This window comes from Pongo pygmaeus, chromosome 4, assembly GCF_028885625.2.
Source record: "Pongo pygmaeus isolate AG05252 chromosome 4, NHGRI_mPonPyg2-v2.0_pri, whole genome shotgun sequence".
In the NCBI taxonomy this organism is placed as follows: Eukaryota; Metazoa; Chordata; class Mammalia; order Primates; family Hominidae; genus Pongo; species Pongo pygmaeus.
Genome location: NC_072377.2, coordinates 58,114,919 through 58,134,444, shown reverse-complemented (window position 1 = coordinate 58,134,444; position 19,526 = coordinate 58,114,919). Strand labels below are relative to the sequence as shown.

Below are 19,526 nucleotides of genomic sequence, written 5' to 3'. Positions count from 1 at the left end.
ATATCAGGTCCAGCCAGATATCTGAGGATAATCTTCCCAACTCGGGATCCTTAATTTCATCATATCTGAAAAGTCCCTTTTGCCATGCAAAGTAACCTATTCATGGGTCCAGGGATTAGGACATGGACATCTTTGGGGATCATTATTCTGCCTACCACAATACTAATAAGAGGAATGTTTATTATATAACATTACATAATAAAAAATACAAAATAACATTTACATAATAAAATAACAGACAACACCCATTGAGTGTTAACTGTGTGTCAGGCACAGTACTAAATATAGTCATTACTTAATCTAACAACCCAAATGATATATATGGTGTAATTATTTCCATTTTAGAAATAGGAAAATTGAGGCTTTGAGGGGGAAAGTAATTTGCCTAAAGCCATAGCCAGGGGCAGAATCAGAAAACAAGCTCAAGTCTCTATGACCTCATGGCTATCGCTAATTGTACACCTTGTACCATAACTGCTTCAAGTCTTTAGTATCATAGAATCAGCAGCTTTATAATTTTTATTTTTATGGGTGTGTAATATTCATTAAGTGGATTTACTATTTACTTAACTATCTGCATATTTTGGGGCATTTAGGATAATGACATTTCCCCCAATAACATAAATAATAATGCAATGGAAATCATTGTTCACTTGGCATTCTTAAATATTGGATTTTTTTCCTTAGGTTAGGTCCACAGAAGTGAAATTTCTGTATAAATGTGGTACAAACATTTTTTATAGCGCTGTAAACACATTGCCAAATGCCTTTCACAAGGAGTTTTACTAATTGATATGTCATCCATTATATAGGAAGATAAATGATCTATATTTATTCTACATATAATAGAAGCCTCAGGTTAAGCTGGTTCTTGATTCCAAGGTATTTCACATAAACAGTCTCATAGAACCTTAGGATGTAATGAACTTTTAGAAGATATCTAATCTAATCCCCAGCCCTCTTTTTTAGGTATTCTGTGTCATAGCACATATAATACTGATAGTGATTGCTTGTTTCGTTATTGTCTCTCACCCAAAAAAGTAAGGTTTATCAATGTAGGAATTGACCTGCCTCATCTATCTTTTTATTCTCTATAAACTCAGTGTTTGGCACATTGCTGGTACTCAATATTTGTGCAGTGCTTTCTTAATCAACCCAGAATCAGTTATTTCGGTATCGTGATATGATCACTGACATAAGAATCAAGAAGGCTCAATTGTGGTTTCACACCTGCCATAGGCAGCTGGGACATAATTGTTCTATCTCTCAGTTTCTTGATTGGAAATTAAGACTACATGCTCCATAGGACCTCTTTTAATGCTAAAATTTGAAACGAATTTTAAGCCTAACCCCTATATGTTATATCACAATCATCCAAATACCTAAAAGACATGCAATGCACACTTCGTTTTCTAACCTTCAATTTCTTTAAGTTTTGGAGAGAGTGAGACTTTAGCAGGGAATTGCTTCTGGAGCTGACTTTTCTATCTAATATTTTACTGGCACATCCTAGTTTGTCATTTTCTCCTTGTAGTATGTGATACTTAGAACAACCAGATACTCTAGCTGTTGGCTGACCAGAGTGGAATGTAACAGGATTTCTATGAGAAACAGACTGGACTTTCATTCATGCAGTTCTACATGTGTTAAGAGATTTTAGCAGTCACAGTGCAGCTGCTGTTGACTGTTACATTTTTAGTCATCTAAAACTCTAGTCCTTTTATTCTTAAGTCCTGCTGCCCCTACAGCTTTAATAGGTGTCCTTAAATAAGGAGATGCATAAACACTGCAGTAAAGACCTGCCACCTTCCTGGTAAAATAGAAAGCAACTGGGACAGAGAGAAAAAGACTTGCCTCTGGGACAGAAAGATCCCAGAGAGGAAGGCTAACACGTGAAGCTGTGAATGCTTCCAGGCCAAGGTATGTGTTTTCTTTATCACTGTATCCCCAGCACTAAGATCAATGCCTGGAGCAAAAGAGGACCACCCCCAAATATTCGTTGAGTGACTAAGAGCTGGGAAGCCATATCCTGATGGTCCTTTTTATTTTAGGTCCTCCCAACTGTTGGCAAATATCTTTTTTCAGTGAGGGAGAGTTCCCTGGCATCCTCCAGGTGTTGCTCAGCTTGGTATAGATCCCAAATAAAGTGGTACCAGACATATAACTCCTCATTTCTGGCAAGACACTGGGAACCAAGATCATGTTACATCACTGGGTTTAAGTTCAATATTTGTCTGATTGTCAATGGAGTTGTTAAAGAAAAAGTTACATGATAAAACACATTTTTCTTTTCCAAAATTAGGACCCATAGAGATAAATTAATGATAGAAGACATTTAAGACAATATGAGAGTTTGGTTTTCAGGATATAGGAGAAGTCGAGATTTCCTTTTCTACTCTCATTTCTTGTCCACCACGTTCAAAGTTCTTCTTGAAGTTAAAGTTGACATCAGACACAGAGAAACTGAACATATCAGAAACGGCACATATCAACCTAAACCATTCCCTGCATTAGACAGTCCTACTAACAAAAAATGACTCCTATGTATGTCATTTTGACTAACTAAAGCTGCTCAGAGGCCTGAAACTTTGCATGGGTTCTGGAAAATACCCAACTCGTTGAAATAATCTTGTTGTATGGTTGCAAGCCTATAGAAACATAAGCAAATAATGCTAGAGGTAAAAAATGGAAAAGTAAAACTACTCTTTTATAATTATATCCAAACCTTACCTAAATAAGAAGCAAGCGGTTCATTCTTTTTGGTAGACTCAACATTAAAGGTTGTGTTTCGAGGGATTATGATTTGACTAGCCTTCTGCATGACAACTGTTCCATTCCAATCATAGGCTCCTACTGCTCCAAGCATGACCCAGTCCTTACATGCAAATAAATAAGATAATAATATTTAATAAAAATAATAAGGGGAAATACTTAAACACCGTTAACAATGTGTATAGGTATACTGTTCAAAATACTTTACATTTATTAGCTTATATAATCCTCATGATAACTCTGTGGGCTAGATGCTATTGTTACCATACCCGTTTTACAGAAAAAGAAATCAAGGCACAAATAACTTGCCCAAGTTATACAGTAAAATTGCACATGGAAATGTCAATATTCTTTTGCAAGGACCATTATGCCTTTTCTTTCATTAACTACAAATGATATATTTTCTAATCTTGCCTTTCTACTTTATTCTGGGTGCCCAGCATCCTAGGTCTTGAACATGGAATTCTAATAAGACTCTTGAATTCCTTGACACTGTGGAAAAATATTCTACATCTGTAGCAAATATGTTAAATTATTTCATTTAGACAGATACATAATTACAAGGCACAGCTCACACTGTCTGATTCACAACTATTAGTACAATGTAGTGAACTGTGTGAGAGAACATATTTTCCTAATAAGAAGCTTGAGAAATGACATTTTCCTATTTGAATTAGAAAACATCATCATAGCCTGCACAATTGTTCAAGCTATGAACTGCGTGTTCCACTTACATACTGATGGCTAGATGTTGGTTTTGGGAAGGGAAGTCTTGCAAACATATATTTCATTTTTCACCAACTGGTCAACATACCTGTGAATAATGAGCACTGAAGCCAGTCTGAGACATTTCCATTTCAAATGAAGCTGCTGACTGGTCAGCTGTAGCTATAACATAGGAAAATATCACTGTAAATAAGTAACAATGCCTTTTCATGCACTACTGACTTGCAGAATACAGATACCTGGTAGAGCTTGTGGTCTTACCAACCAGAACTTCAAACATCTTAGGGCATTTTCAGCCATACATTTCTCAACCCAAAATTTCTAGGTAGGCCTGGGTAGAAGACAGAGAAAGGTAGTCAAAGGGCTCATGTCTCAAATTCTTGCTCATTAGCAGCCCTGTCCTTGCCGGAGGGGTTGAGAAATCTCCATTCTTATACTGCAGCATGTTGTGGATCCTACGGTGCTTTGGGTCCACATGGTTCAAGTGGGATGTACTACAGTAGGAAATTCCTGTCCAAATTCATGCCTTGGGAACCCTGCTGAGCCCTTAGGCTAAACTCCCTTAATATGTTATGGGACTGAAAAAAATTTCATTCACATATTTAAAGAGGTTTCTCAACTCCATCAGTCCCACCCATATTCAGGCCATAGATCCTGTCAGAATTTCATTGTGTGATAAAGGGTTTAGGTATTTTAGTATGTATTTATTTGCTCTAATTACCAGTGGTAAATATCACTCACAGATCAGGAGGGGTCTTTGTGATAGGGCTGCCCACATGCCATTCAATCATATATTTTTAAAAGATCCTGTACCCATTTTGAAGCTCTTTACTGAGATGCAGAGATAATTCAGAGCATTCCATGGCAGTCTGCTACTCACAAATTATTCTCAAAATATTCACAAACCCAAAGCCACAATTTCCTGAGGGAATTGATGGAATGTTGATTTATTTGCTTGCACTAGGGGTTACTGATTTATTTGGCCTTGCAGATAAGTTAAAAATAGCACTTAAGAAAGTCAGTCTGCTCTTTTGTTGAGGCAAGAGAATAATCAAATTTGTGAATGTAACTATTTGTTAGTTATTTACATGGATAAAATTGTGAACAAATACATCAGTAATTACCTTTGTAGGACTAGATTAAATGGGGCAATCAAGAATTCAAATATATCATTTTAATCTCTTGTGTGAATTGCCCTGTAATTTAAATGACTGAGATGCACTTTAACTTTAATTTAAAGATGTATTTTCAGTCCACAATGCTTTCAGGTGTTTTCTCACTTATCTGCAAGATCAATAAGAATGCAGCAACGGAAACCTGCATTATTTCCAGCACCTGCCCTGCTGCTATTCTGCCTTCAGCTGAGAACAGACAGAAGGACGCTATGTGATGTTCTTCCTGCTGCAGTGGCATTATGGTAATAGACCACTATATTCTCCTGGGCTTCTTGCTTCAAACTCCTCCCTGGACTGTTCATGGGTGTTTGGGCCAGCCACTCTAACCACTGTGCAGCCTCTGGTTAGAAATGTTGGCATTTTCTCCCAGTGCTCAACGGGAAATGGAGACAGTAGACCATTTTCTGATGTACTAAGCGAGTCCTTGGCATACTTGCCTCAATAGATGGCACTGTCCTCGGCAAGCAGAAATTTCATAATCACAGCTATTTGTCATCTTAAGATACATGTTGACAGGAAATGGAGATTTCCCGAGCAACAAAGAAATAAAGCCTTTTTAAATATCTCATGAAAAAAATAAGAAATAGTCTAGTCAAAACACCGCTTTTGGTGTAGTGTAGCAACAAAGATGATATAGAAGACATTTGTAATCTGTAAAGTTCCTCGTAAAATGATGTCATATTTAAATATAGAGACTTCTTGGAGTGTTTGGGCTCTTCAACATGTCACCTTTAATCCATGGTGTAGTTAGGTTAGAAACAATGTGAAATGTCATTTCAGGCAATTGATCTCCCCCTCCCCCAGCTGAAGTGGGCTTCATTTTTGCCAGTCTTAGGTTACTTGCTTACTTAAGAAGAGATTTAGAAATGACACTCTATTCTGTTGAACTATCAAATGTAACTATGTAACTTTTCTTTTAAATTATTTTTACAGATTGTTTCCATCATATCTTAGCCCATGTTATTAAAAATTAAAAGTACACAATTAGTTGGAAGACCTTATGTATTTTCCTTAAGGCCAGCCAAGCTCATAATCTGGTTTATTGGTGAATGACACTGGGAGAGCTGTTGAGAGACCAAAGCCACTTAAAAATGACTTGTACACAGAGCACAAGACAGCTGAGTTCTTCAGAAGCAGCTCGGACTCCAGACTCATAAACAATTAGAGTGTTCTATTTCTAAAGGCACAGGGGAAAGAGGCCAGGGGAAAAGGGAGGCACAGAAATTCAGTCTGGCTGGGCTGTAGATTCCTATCACCTCTAAATCAAATGTTCTAAGTACGGATTGTGACCCAGTCATGAAATCAACAGACTGAGTATAGCCAGCATTTTTTTTTTCGTTGAAAGAGATTAGGGTAGAAGGGAATTGATGAGAAGCCATCACAGTGCATCGCATATAATAAGAATTATCTTGTGAAACCTTGCCTTATTTTTATATGTATATATTTATGTGCACTGGGTCTAAAAGCAAAATGTAGTTATTATCATGAGTCACACTCAAAGTTTGAAAGCCATAACTCTAAATAATTTTCTTTCCTTTCTATACATTTTCATAGTCTAATTTTTCTGCATTTTCCCAGCCCCTTGATGCTCAATCAAAATGGTCTACTTTTTTTCAGTTATGTCTCATTCCCATTTTGTCTTTCTGTTTCCTATTATCAATCATATCAGGGAAACTAAGAAGGTGCTTTTAAATTTCTATTTTTAAGCTGTAGAAACAACAGTCTTTTAGTGTGTCCTCACAAGGACAGGGTCAACTGGATTTGGATGTAGCCTAAGGGGAAAAGAATTCTCTGGTGGTTTCTCTCCCTAGTTGGAGAAAAGGTGCATGTTCCCTGAGACTAGAGATCATAAAAGAATGTGAAGAAAGAAGCTTTGCCAGTTTGCCTGGCATAACAATTCTGAAGACTTTTTTTTTTTTTTTTTTTTTTTTTTTAGGAAAGATCTAGTTCCAAAGTAATTAGCTACTTGACATCTTCTACCTAAGGCAGAATAGGGAATGCCATAACTCGTTATCCTCAACAGCCAGTCACCATTGAAAACTCAAGGAAAAATATGCAAAGAAGTAACATGATTTAGACAAATACAGTGAACCAATGTTTCATTGCCATGGATTTTAAGGCAAATTTCCATGAAGACCTTTAAAATGGGCAAGGAGCAAAATACAGAGAAAATAAATGAACAAAGAAGTTATTGCATAAGAGCACTCTTGTAGTAGCTCAATATGAAATGAAGAAACAAATTAAAAAAAAAACCCAAACCAGAGGTAGTACCCTCATTTTCCAAATCTATATTACAGAAAAGGAATAAAGCACATGGAAACGTTTTTGTCCTGGCACATCTACATTGACCATTGTCTTCATCGGCTGTCCCATCAGCACTGCCCTACCATGCCCTTACAAAGAGAGCCTCTAGCAGACACAGTGTTGTGAGAAACAGCCGTCTCAATGACAGATTTATATAAAAGAGCATTGTTCCATGCTAGATATTGTACACAGTAAAAAAAAAAAAAAGTATTACTGATGTATTAGGAATAAATACAAAAATCCCATTATACTGATTTTGAATTGCAGAGAGAACACGCAGCAATAAGATAAATAGACATACCTTCCAGGGCAAATATTCTTTCTCCCAGAGTTTTAACAATGGTGACTAGAGCCAATTCATCAGAGACGTTGAAGAAATGCTTTTCAGTGGGTTCACTTGCAATTGATTTTATTTCCTCCACAAATTTCTCAGTGCTTAAATTTCCTCGGTTATAGCTGCCAAGAATCTAAGACACAACAGAAACAGCAAGAATATATTTTAAATTCTATGTGTTAAATAAAGGATCTCAAGCACTTTGTCAGTAAACAACAGTGTAGAGTACCTTAGCATAATGGAATTTTTATATAGTTTCATATTTATGGAAGAGTGATTTTCAAAATTTGTAGACTCCCTAATATTAACTGTTATATAAAAACCGCAATTGGTGTAGAAAAATATAAAGGGCAATTTTGTATGTGTGTGAAAATTTCTCCTCTTGTACTCTGTGTCCCTGTTACTAACAGCTGTATTTCTAAAATCTGACAGTTCAAAAGTAATGTTATATTCATAGTTTCTGAATGTCTTTGATATTATTCCAGCTAGTGATGTCATTATCTGCTGGCAAAGGCAATCAGCAAGTGAGTTGCCTGCTCTTGAATGAGCAATTCTTCCTGAAACTATTACCAAGGCACAGTCCAGCACATATATATTTTAAACACATACTGGACTAAGTGGTAATCTAAATTGGCAATCTAGAAAATAAACAATTGAGATATTCTTGTTTGAAACCAAATGCTGGAGACAGGGGCATTCTTTTTTATAAAGAGGAGAGAGAAGCAGGAGTTATATATGATAGTTAACTATAATTATGTAGATGTCCAAGCAGGTTTTCTCAAACATTTAGTTTTTTTTTAAGGTAAGGTTTATTGCAGTAAATTATATACAGTAAAATTCACCCTTTTTAGATGTACAATTCTATGAATGTGACAAACCAATATAGTTGTGTTACTGCCACATCAAGGTGTAGAATATTTCCATCACCCCGAAAAGTTCCCTCCTGCCCCTATAGTCAATCCCTTCCTCCCCTCGTCCACCCTTGGCAACCACCGATCAATTTTCTGCCCTTATAGCTTTGATTTTTCCAGAATGTCAGATTTAAGGAATCATATAGTATGTAGCCATTTGTGTCTGGCTTCTGTGACTTTGTACAATGCTTTTCGGAGTCATCCTTGTTGCTGCATGTAGCTAGCAGTAGTTGGGTCCTTTCTATTGCAGAGTAGCATTCCATTGTACGGATGCACCACAATTTATTTAATGAGAACATTTGAGTTGTTTGCAGCTTCAAGATATTATGAATAATGCTGCTGTAAATATTCACATGTAGGTCTTTGTAATAGACATATATTTTCTTTTCCTTGAGTAAAGAACTAGGAGTGAAAGTGCTGGGTCATATGACAAGTGAATGATTAACTTTATAAGAAACTGCCAAACTGCTTTCCACAGTAATTGTCCCATTTTGCCATTTTGCTATTCCCATCAGAAATGTCTAAGAGACCCAGCTGCTTTGCATGCTTGTCAATACTTGTTATTGTCAGTTTTTTTTTTGTTCACTTGTTAGTTTTAGCAATTGTGTTGGTGTATAGTGGTGTCTTATTTAATTTGCATTTCTCTAACGACTAATGATGTTGAGACTCTTTCATACACTTATTTGCTATAGTATTTCTTCTTCGGTGTAGTTAGTGTCTGTTCAAATCTTTTTCCCATTAAAAGAAAACGAGATGTTTATTTTCCCTTAAATGTGCTGTAAGAGTTCTGTATATAGTCTGGATGCAAGTCCTTTATGTGTTTTGCAGATGTTTTCTTCCCATCTGTAGATTATCTTTTCATATTCTCAACAGTGTCATCTGAAGAGTAGAAGTTTTACATTTTGATGAAGTCCAACTAATTAGCTTTGTTAAGGTTTGTACTTTTTCTGCCTAAAAAAATTAGTTTTTAATGTAAAAATTTCTTAAGTTAAAACTTAGTTTTTAATATAAAAATGTTCAAGATAATGAAAACATTTTTAAAACAATATGTAAAATTTAACATGCAAAAAATTTAAAAATCCTCAATATGTAGATATGACCTAATTCTATTTTTTAAATCACATAAGTACATGGGCATAAAAAATGTGAAAAAATGTGTATCATAATTTATTATTTTTTATTTCTGTATATTAGGACACTAGGTGTTTCCTTATATTTGCTTCAATATATTTTTTTAAAACTTTATAATAAAAAATCACTTTTGTAATAAATAAAAAAATTAGTTTTTACCCTAACACTTGTAGTTACAAGTGTTACCTGAAGATTATCACTTTGGTTTTTATTTTTTATTTTTTTTTTAGTGTTCATGATACATTTATAACAATAACTCAAACTGGACACAAGCAAAATGTCTATAAACAGTAGAGTACAAATTGTGGTCTATAAAATACATAACAATAACAAAAAATGAACCCCCAGTACACAAAATATCACAAGCAATAATTATGTTGAGTGAAAAGCTTAACACACAGTACATACTATACAGTTTTACTTACTTGAAATTCAAGAATTGGCAATCTAAGTGAGCTAGGGTGGTATGTCACATCAGTGGTTACTACAGGGGGTATGTATTTAAAATGAAAAAAAAAAAAAGAAAAAAAAACATTGCTGGGTATATATCCCAAAGAAAGGAAATCAGTATATTGAAGAAATATCTGCACTCCCCTGTTTATTGCAGCACTGTTTACAATAGACAAGATAAAGAATTAACCTTAAGTATGGATCAATGGATGAATGGATTTTAAAAAACATGGTATATCTTCACAACAGAATATTATTTATCCATTAAAAAGAACAAAACTTTGTCATTTGCAGCAACATGGATGGAACTGAAGAACATTATATTAAATGAAATAAGCCAAGCACTGAAGGACGAATATCACTACGTTCTCACTCAAATGTGGGAGCTGAAAATGTGGATCTCATAGACGTAGTGAATAGAATGGTGGTTATCAAGGGCTGGAAAGAGTAGTGGGGAAGAGCAGGGATGAAGAGGGGTTAGTTAATGGATTTAAAACTATAATTAGATGGAAGGAATAAGAGCTAGTGTTCAGTAGCACTATAGGACAACTACAGTAAACATATTGTATATTTCAAAATAGCTAGAGGAGAAGACTTGGAATATTCCCAACACAAAGAAATGATAAGTGTCTGAGGTGATGGATATTCCAATTGCCCAGATTTGATCATTACCCACTGTATGCCTGTATCAAAATATCACATGTACCAGGTAAATATGTACAGCTATCATGTATCCATAAAAATTAAAAATACATTTAAAAAAAGAAAGCACAGGAAACTTCCTGGGAGTGATGAAATTGCTCTATATCTTGATTAAGTCTTACGTGGGTGCACACAATTGTCAAAACTCACCAAATTGTTCACTTCATGCACACTTTTCACACTGAAACCTTGCATTTCACTGTATTGTAAATATCACTTCAATTTTTAAAAACAGAATGAACTATATGGATATGCAACATTATGGATGAATCTTAATATAGTATTAAGTTTTAAAAGTTCCAAAATATTATATACAGCATTACACTCTTTTTAAAATGTTAAGAACAATGAAATATTCTTAAAATTTATTTTTTTGGATATGTATGGGTGCCTAAATATTATTTTGAAAAGTAGAGCAAGGGTTGAGGAATGTAGAAAGTGGACTGATGGTTACTCAGGTGGAGGAAGGCAGGTGGTAAATGTGCTCAGATGTAGTTATCAAAAAGAGAGCTAGCTCTCGATTTGGGTGGTAGGTCCATGGATGCTTGTAATATTATTAAAATAAATACACAGATATAGTTCTAAACAGAGAAACAAATAAAGTTTGTTTCAACAAATGATTACAATTTGGCCTGAACAAAGCAAGGATCAGGATTAGTTCAAGGCTATGCTCCTGGAATCCAAAAAATAAAGGAAAGACACTGAGCCCTTTGCTATTGCTTGATTTTTTTTTTTTTTTTTTTAAGAATATCCAAATCCTCTAAGAAGAAGGAGAGTCTTGGCCTCCAGTGACCATGAAGGTACAGGAATTTTTTGGCTTCACATTTCTTTTTCCAATAATAGTCTTGTCTGGTATCATTAAAAACGAAGAGCTCCATGGTGCTCCCTTCAAAGTCCTGTTACAAAACAGACTTCAAGCACCCTTCTGACCACAGTTCTGCACTGTGGCCTGAGAGAATAGTGGGCACAAGGGCAATGGGCTTGAGGGCTGCCCCCACCCCTTTTCTCCAGGTCTGAGGCTCCCCCTACCCACCTGAGTAGCTCACCCCCACTGCACATCTACATGTAGTTTTTTAAAGTTAGATTTAGAACAGTAGATTAAAAAACTGATATTTTGATTACGAAGGATACAGATTTTTCACTTATAGAAAGTTAGAAAAGAACTAAAATTACTGTTTCAAATGTTGCTGTTTATGATCTACGAAAGACTTGTTTATTCGCATCATTAAATGGATAGTGGGCTGGGCGCGGTGGCTCACACCTGTAATCCCAGCACTTTGGGAGGTCAAGGCAGGTGGATCCCCTGAGGTCAGTAGTTCAAGACTGGCCTGACCAATATGGTGAAACCCCATCTCTACTAAAAATATAAAAATTAGCCAAGTGTGGTGGTGTGCGCCTGTAGTCCCAGCTACTTGGGAGGCTGAGGCAGGAGAATTGCTTGATCCTGGGAGGTGGAGATTGCAGTGAGCCACTTCACTCCAGCCTGGGCGACAGAGCAAGACTCCATTAAAAAAAAAAATGGATAGTAGTTTAGAGCAACAACTGAAATACTATAATGTACACTCAATGTTAATGTGAGAAAGTGAGTCTTGAAGGCAGTGCAGTGGCTTTTGAATGTTCCTTACTAGAGAGAAGGCAGTGGTGGATTTATTCTCAATTCTTTTCTTTTGCTTCAGTAAGGCCCTCATCCTTTTCCCTGGGGAGTATCAGTGACTATCCCAGAGGAAATACCACATGTCTCATCAGAGGACTTTAAGCCACTCTGCCCCTGTCCTCTGGGAACCCCAAGTCACTGAGTGCCCTTGCCTCTTTCTCAGCTCCCTCACCTGCTGTTCCATGAAGTTACAGGAATAATGAGGTTACAGGAGTAATGCACTAATGTCTGGCAAGAACTTCAAGCTGCTTTGAAGAAGCACACTGTTAAAGAAAACTAGAGCTAGCTCTGAAGTAATTAGCATACCATTTGGGTAACTTTTTATTTCAGAACTTGTTACCCACTAGAATGTCTATGTTTTAGGTAGAAAGATCTATACCAGGAGCTTATAAATTGCATCAGAAAACAAAAATTCAATTCCTGTCTACTTCGCTGAAAAGCAAGTGTCAAACGTCAGAAGTTGTTAATATTTAAACAGAGACAACTGGCACTTTCCCCCACTTTAGCTAAGTGATGGGGGAAGATAATTAATGAAAAAGATAGTCGAAAATTGCTCAGATGGGGAAGGGAAGCCCAATGGCCACTGCTCTTGTTATATTGAACAAATCCTCTCTCTTATTTAAAGGCACAGGCATTTTTCCCACCTTCCCACCCTCTTCCCTTCTTTTCCTCCTCTTCTTTTTCTCTTCTTTTTTTCAGTTCTCTTTTTCTCACCCTTCCTTCCTTCTTAATGTTTTTGCTTCCTTCTTCCTCTTTTCATCTTTCCTTATTTTCTTCCTTCCTTCGTTTGTTTCAATGATTGTTTGTTGAGTGTCTGTTTGGCCTGGCATTGTGCTGGGTACTAAGGACCCAGAACGAGCAAGATCCAAGTCTGTCCTCACAGGGCTTACCTTCAAATGGAGACCTTTCTCTTTTCCAACCTGGTTTGTGTGACTTTCATAAAATTACCCAATATGCACACAGCTCTTCTCTATACCCAAAAGTTTGAAAACATCTCTAGCAACACACTTACAGCTATGGAAAATCGTTGAATGTTTTCTTCTTCACAGTCTTGGATGACCTTCTTCAGTCGATGGTTGTCATGAGACTCTCCATCCGTCACAATAACCATGACTTTTTTAACTCCTCTTCGGGCACCCCGGGCTTCCGTGAATGCCTCCTTTCTGAAGTAATCACAAACAAAAGACAGGTTGATAAGACATCACTTTACAATAGACAAAGTAAAAAACTAAACAAAAACACTGACTACTCTAGGTAGCCTGGTGCTTCCCTCCAAAATTAGCATCAATGCCCATCATTCAAGTTGGGAGGCATGATGAGCCTTGTTTGTAATAGTTTTAGATTTATTTCAGATGATGGAGAGGTCTCCATTTTGCTAATCACCACACATCCTATATATAAAAAGGCAGCAGTATTTTATTCTTTAGAAATTTCAAAGGGAGGGTGTGACTGAGGCATACATCAGGGTCAGAGAAGGCCAGATCTGTAAACACTCCCCCAGCTGCTCCTTTCTCTGTAAACACCCCTTCTCTCATTTAACAGGCCTCTTTTCTTCTGTGTCTAGCAGAAACTTTTGCTTGAGACTTTGCTTCCCCCACAGCTACTCTGACATTTGTAGAATGGCTCGAAAATCCTCTAATATGGGGAGGAGAGATGAGAGAGAACAGAGTATTAGTGGGGCTGTGAGTGCTTGAGAGTGTCCTGGGGATAGGGACATCTGGTCTTTCACATGGGAGTAATAGACTGCAGATGGTGATGGTCTGAGTCCGTGGAGTAGTCAGTTGGGTTTTAGGGGGCAAAAAGTGGTTGAAGGAGTTACAAAACATTTGGCCTGAACTATGTGTTAGGACACAGCCTGCTGAGAGCAGGGTGGGAGAAGATGGCAATGGAGAGGAGGGGAAAATGCTATAACCTAACTGCAAAAAAACCCCGAATTTCAGGGAGGCCGAGGCAGGCAGATCAAGAGGTCAGGAGATCGAGACTATCCTGGCTAACAAGGTGAAACCCCATCTCTACTAAAAATCCAAAAAATTAGCCGGGCCCGGTGGCGGGCGCCTGTAGTCCCAGCTACTCGGGAGGCTGAGGCAGGAGAATGGCGTGAACCCGGGAGGCGGAGCTTGCAGTGAGCCGAGATCGCGCCTCTGCATTCCAGCCTGGGCGACAGAGCGAGACACCGTCTCAAAAACAAAACAAAACAAAAACCGAATTTCAATTTAATTAAACAGCATTTATGGAAAGAAACAGAAGACAGGGAAATGGAAAATTTTTGTTTTGTATGTGTTCTATATAAATATATACACACACTTCTCCCCTCCCCCTTTATTTCCTTTTACTCAAACCTTTTCTCTCTGGAGTCTTGGAACAGATGAGTATATTTTATTTAGGACTAGAGTAATGAAAGGACTTCATATATTTCTAGGATTTTGGTACAAAGTACAGCGATCATTGTACTGAATGGTCCATTTAGATATTTGGTTGTACAGACAAACAGCTGCCATTTGGGATAGATTTGCCAAGGAAACGCCTGTCTTAAGCTAACATTCCAAAGAGTTTGCACAACAGATACACACTAAATATACCATAACTGATATCTTTAAGCAGGAAGAGAGGATTCTGGTGAAATGGGGAAAAGGATTCTATATGATTACTTTTCCTTTCGAAGGACTTAAAGCAAATATGACAAGATGTTTGTTGACAACTGTCAGTTCTGAGTGGTGGATATACAGGATATAGTTGTACTAATTTTTTACTTTCTTTGAGTCTCTCTGCCCTCTATACTTGACAAAGACCCTCTCCTTGACCAAAACTGAGTCAGGTTCCTTTACATCTTCTTCTAGACTGGACTCTGACCCTGGGCTGTGTTCTTTACCCATTTAGTCCAGTTTAAGCAAGAATCTGGCTTAATCAATTTAGTGGAAATCCCTCATCCTTGATATCTGGTCAAATTCCTCATTCCCCACCCTCTAAATCTTATTACGCTGTTCTGTGATATTATCTTTTAAAAGAATTGAATTTATAGGCAATTAGGCTGAGATAGCTCCAGTGCCATATGTTCCTATGTAAGCAAACCAAAGCCCAATTCAATGTAAACAGTAAAACAAAACTTAAACATTACCAATTAGAAACTGCCAACTAATTTCTAACTAGAGACTTTACCAATCAGAACCTGGCAAGTAACCTCTAACTTTCCACGAGATCATACCCAAATAAGGCAAATGCCTATCTATAGCCAATCAAGTCATTTCTTTAATTTGATTTTGCATTCAGCCCATAAAAGCCCATTGCTCACACTGCTAAAATGGATCTTTCCGAACTTCTTATGGTTCTGACTGCTGCCTGATTCATGAATCATTCTTTGCTCAAATAAACTCTGTCAAATTTAATTTGTCTAAAATTTTCCTTTAACAAATAATAAATATATATTTGGTCTCTGCCTCTGGTTTCTGGTGCAGAACTCCTAAAACTCTCAAAACTTCCTGAGCAATACTGGCGACAGGTGCATCTTTTGTTCTAATATATGGTCTTTAATCTGGGTTTCTGACATTGATATTCTAATCTGTTGAATTTCCTGGGTGATAGGAATATCTTTTGTTCTAATGAAGTAACTCTTGGTGGGCTCTTAAATGGGAGCTGATCACTAGAAGGTCCAGGCCATGATCAGAAGCTTGAAACGTTCAGCCCCAGCTCTCATTCTCCAGGAAGGAGTGAGGGGCTAGATAATCAGTTAATAATTAATCATGCCTGTGATCAAGCCTCTGTAAAACTTTCTGAGCTACAGGGTTCAGAAAGTTACCAGGTTGCTGAACAGGTGGAAGGACGTACACCATGAGAGGGAAGGGCAGCTCTGACACCTTTCCCTCATAGCTTGCACTACGTATCTCTTGCTGTTCCTGAGTTGTATCCTTTTATAATAAACTAATAATAGTAAGTAAGATGCTTTACTGAGTTCTGTGATCCACTCTAGCATATAATCAAACCCAAGTAGGGGGTCTAATTTGTAGCCACGTTGGACAAATTGTGGGTACCTGGAAACCTACTGGCTCTAAATTGGAAGGAATTCTTGAAGGACTGAGCCCTTAATCTGTGGGAGGTTTGCACAAACTCTAGTTGGTGTCAGAACTGAATTGAATTCTAGAACACGCAGCTGATGTCAGATAACTGGTCGATGTGGGAAAAATCCCACACATCTGGCATCAGAAGTGACATGTCAAGTGTTTAGAGTATAGAAAGATAAAAACAGTTTATTTTTCCTACTATTTATCTGCCTTCAGCAAGAATCCTGTTGAGCCAGTTCAGCAAGAATCCCCCTAGCCTTGATGTTACTGCCAATCCCTGCTCTGCTCCTTGACTATAAATGCCCACTTGTCCTCACTGTAGTCAAAGCTGAGCCCCATCTCTCTTCCCTACTGCAATACCTTCACTGTAAAGGTTCCTCTTGAGTGATGTCTTCCTTACAATCTTTAACAAATATCATGAATAAGTTTTAACATACTATACAAGTAGATTTTCTGGCTTTTTTTTTTTTTTTTTTTTTTTAAGGCAGAGTTTCGCTCTTGTTGCCCAGGCTAGAGTGCAGTGGCGCAATCTCGGCTCACTGCAACTTTCACCTCCTGGGTTCAGGCGCTTCTCCTGCCTCAGCCTCCTGAGTAGCTGGGATTACAGGCGCCCACCACCACGCCCGGCTAATTTTTTTTTGTATTTTTAGTAGAGACGGGGTTTCACCATGTTGGCCAGGCTGCTCTCAAACTCCTGACCTCAGGTGATCCAGCTGCCTCAGCCTCCCAAAGTGCTGGGATTACAGGCATGAGCCACTGCACCCAGCCAATTTTCTGACTTTTGAAAGTATACAAACAAAGGTGAAAACAGATGTTACATGTTAGTCTTTAAGATTATGCGAATATCATATGAGATTCAATCACTTTTGAAATTCAAATTCCTTAGATCACTAAAACTTCCTAATTCTCTTAAATATCAGGGTTACAAATGAATTGAATGAACATCAGCTGAAGGAGATGATTAAAAGGCCTTTCATAAATAAAATGTGACTGTTCTAAAATCAGGGCTGGCTTTATGTAATAATGGAAGATTAGACATTGACGGAACTCCTGAGTACATCTTTTCTGTTTCAACTACATTCCTTAAAAAATTGTCATTGTCCTCAAAGTACCAGTATCCAGTGTCCTTTCTTGGCACTAAGCATTGACTTTCCTGCATGCTTTAAAAAATTAAAATATATCAAGAGTGTCCCTTTCTTCGAGACAGGAGAACCCAGGCCTTATAATTAAATACTGTAAGTTTATTAACAAAAGTAAAAATTTGGGATAGGAAGAAGGGAACACGCACACACAAAAATTCGAACTGGGATTTACTGAAAATGAAGGTAAAGAATTCTAAAAATACTAAAAATATTGTTTGCAACTTATGCCTGAAAGGAATAAAAAACAATTAAAATGTGCTTAAACATGAAAAGGTAATTAATGTAGGAGAAAAATACTTGGTACTATCACTACAGAATTTTAATGTGTAATCAAAATTCAATAAACTCTGTGTCCCACAGATATACCCTTTGTGAAACACAGAAGCAAAAAACATATAGGTACATGGTATTTAGAGCAGTATTAATGCAGAAGCAAAAGCAGCCAGAATATTTCTTCAGTTAGTTTTCAGAGATGAATATTCATTCTTAAATGGTTGCCTTTGGAAAACGTACAGCTCCCTACAGGCTCAGAAGTTTCAAAGAACACTTTGACTTGCTTCGAATGGGCAGTCACATTTAACTGATTATTGAATGGGGGTGCATTCAGTACACCTAAACATGTGCACTCTTTGTGTATACAAATTGGTGATCCAATAGGTGATCCAATAGGTAGGTAAATGTCAAATTACCTCCATCTGTTTGTGGTTATTTTCTCTTGGGCCCCATATAACTAGAGCCAGATGATTTTCTAACATTCATGAAGCAAAAGCTGCACATGAAATTATAAAATTTTGAATATCCAATCCATTCTTTGCAGGATCATTATTAACTTTTTTAACCTCCTCAAAACAGTCATCTTAGCAGGCAGATGAAGTGAGAGCATGGGTAATTAGCTTTCCACCTGAGGCAAGAGTTCAGAAGTTGAAGATATTTAACAGAAGGATTCTTAACATTAATCAAACTACTTATTACATTTCCTGTGATTTTTGTATTGTTTTGAATTTGTTCAGAAGTTTGCTAGTTTAATGAATGAGATAAGAGAACACACAGGAAATAAAGTGTTCTACATTTGTAAGAGAGGACAATTCTGTTCATTCTTATAAAATGAAATTCAACCACAGACTGAGTTATGTGTTCACCATAAAGAAAACTGCAGATGGAAGAAAGGAAGGGTTGTAAATTGGAGGGAATCTAAAGAAAGTAAAAAAGGAGAAAGAGAGGATTACAAATGATAAGATCCTTTCCATTTCTTTCAAACTTTGCACTAAAAATGATTTCAAATAGACAGTATTTAATTTGGTGCCTTAACACCTCTTATCTCATAGCTTCAATAACAGTAAATCAAGTACTGAAAATACATGGAAAATACATGAAAAAAATATATTATAGAATATATATATTCTATAATATATAGAGAATATAAATATATATTGAGTAGAGGTAGACCTATTTTTAACCCATTCTTTTAGATTTAGACTCCTAGAAGCTGAAAACAAAAAATAAATGAAACAAATATTAACTAATATTGTCTTAGTACCCAAGAACATGAAATTATAGATGCAGTGATATTTTAAAATGGATTCTCTATCAATTAAGCCCTTGTAATAAGAGAAGGATAAGAAGGATGGTGAGATTGTATTATACAAACATCTGATCTTGTAACCATTATCTAATCTTCTGAATCTCATTTTAAACAAAATGGCTTTAAATATTGTCATATTAAACTTTTAATTGATACGCCAAAGGCTAAATCATGAGCAATTATTTTTGCAGTCTTTTACTTTAGTTTATTTTTTTATCCATATACCTTGCTGTGTCTATTCCAAGAGCTGTCATAGTCTGGCGGCCACCTCTCTGGACTATTTTCTTTGCTGCAACAAGTACCTCTTCGGTGGAAGAATACTTATTGAGGTTGAACTCATGGGTCACATTTTCTCCGTACTGTACAATTCCAACCTGAAATACCAAGCCACTGTGAGTTATACGTCAATCCAAATTTCCTGTTCAGATTTCTTCAGTTTAACCATGTGAATCAGATATAATACATTTCAGATGAGTTTGCAAACTTATCAGTACACAAATGCTTCTATTTTGACAGTAATAAGCATAGCCATTCTGTGACTGTTCATAGTCCAAAGAACAAAAGCAAACATGCTGTTACTAAACTTCT

General features: G+C 36.8%; 1 protein-coding gene across 2 annotated transcripts in view; it reads right to left on the bottom strand.

The window, feature by feature from the left end:
- The window catches only part of ITGA1 (integrin subunit alpha 1), a 170,391-nt gene that overhangs the window by 54,999 nt on the left and 95,866 nt on the right, over window positions 1-19,526 (bottom strand). For both annotated transcript variants that reach the window (XM_054487298.2, XM_054487299.2), the window contains 5 exons: window positions 19,164-19,312; window positions 13,172-13,322; window positions 7,279-7,444; window positions 3,587-3,660; window positions 2,731-2,875 (listed from right to left, as the gene is read on the bottom strand). In XM_054487298.2, coding sequence (XP_054343273.1) covers window positions 2,731-2,875; window positions 3,587-3,660; window positions 7,279-7,444; window positions 13,172-13,322; window positions 19,164-19,312 — 685 coding nt within the window. The remainder of the gene's footprint in view (window positions 1-2,730; window positions 2,876-3,586; window positions 3,661-7,278; window positions 7,445-13,171; window positions 13,323-19,163; window positions 19,313-19,526) is intronic.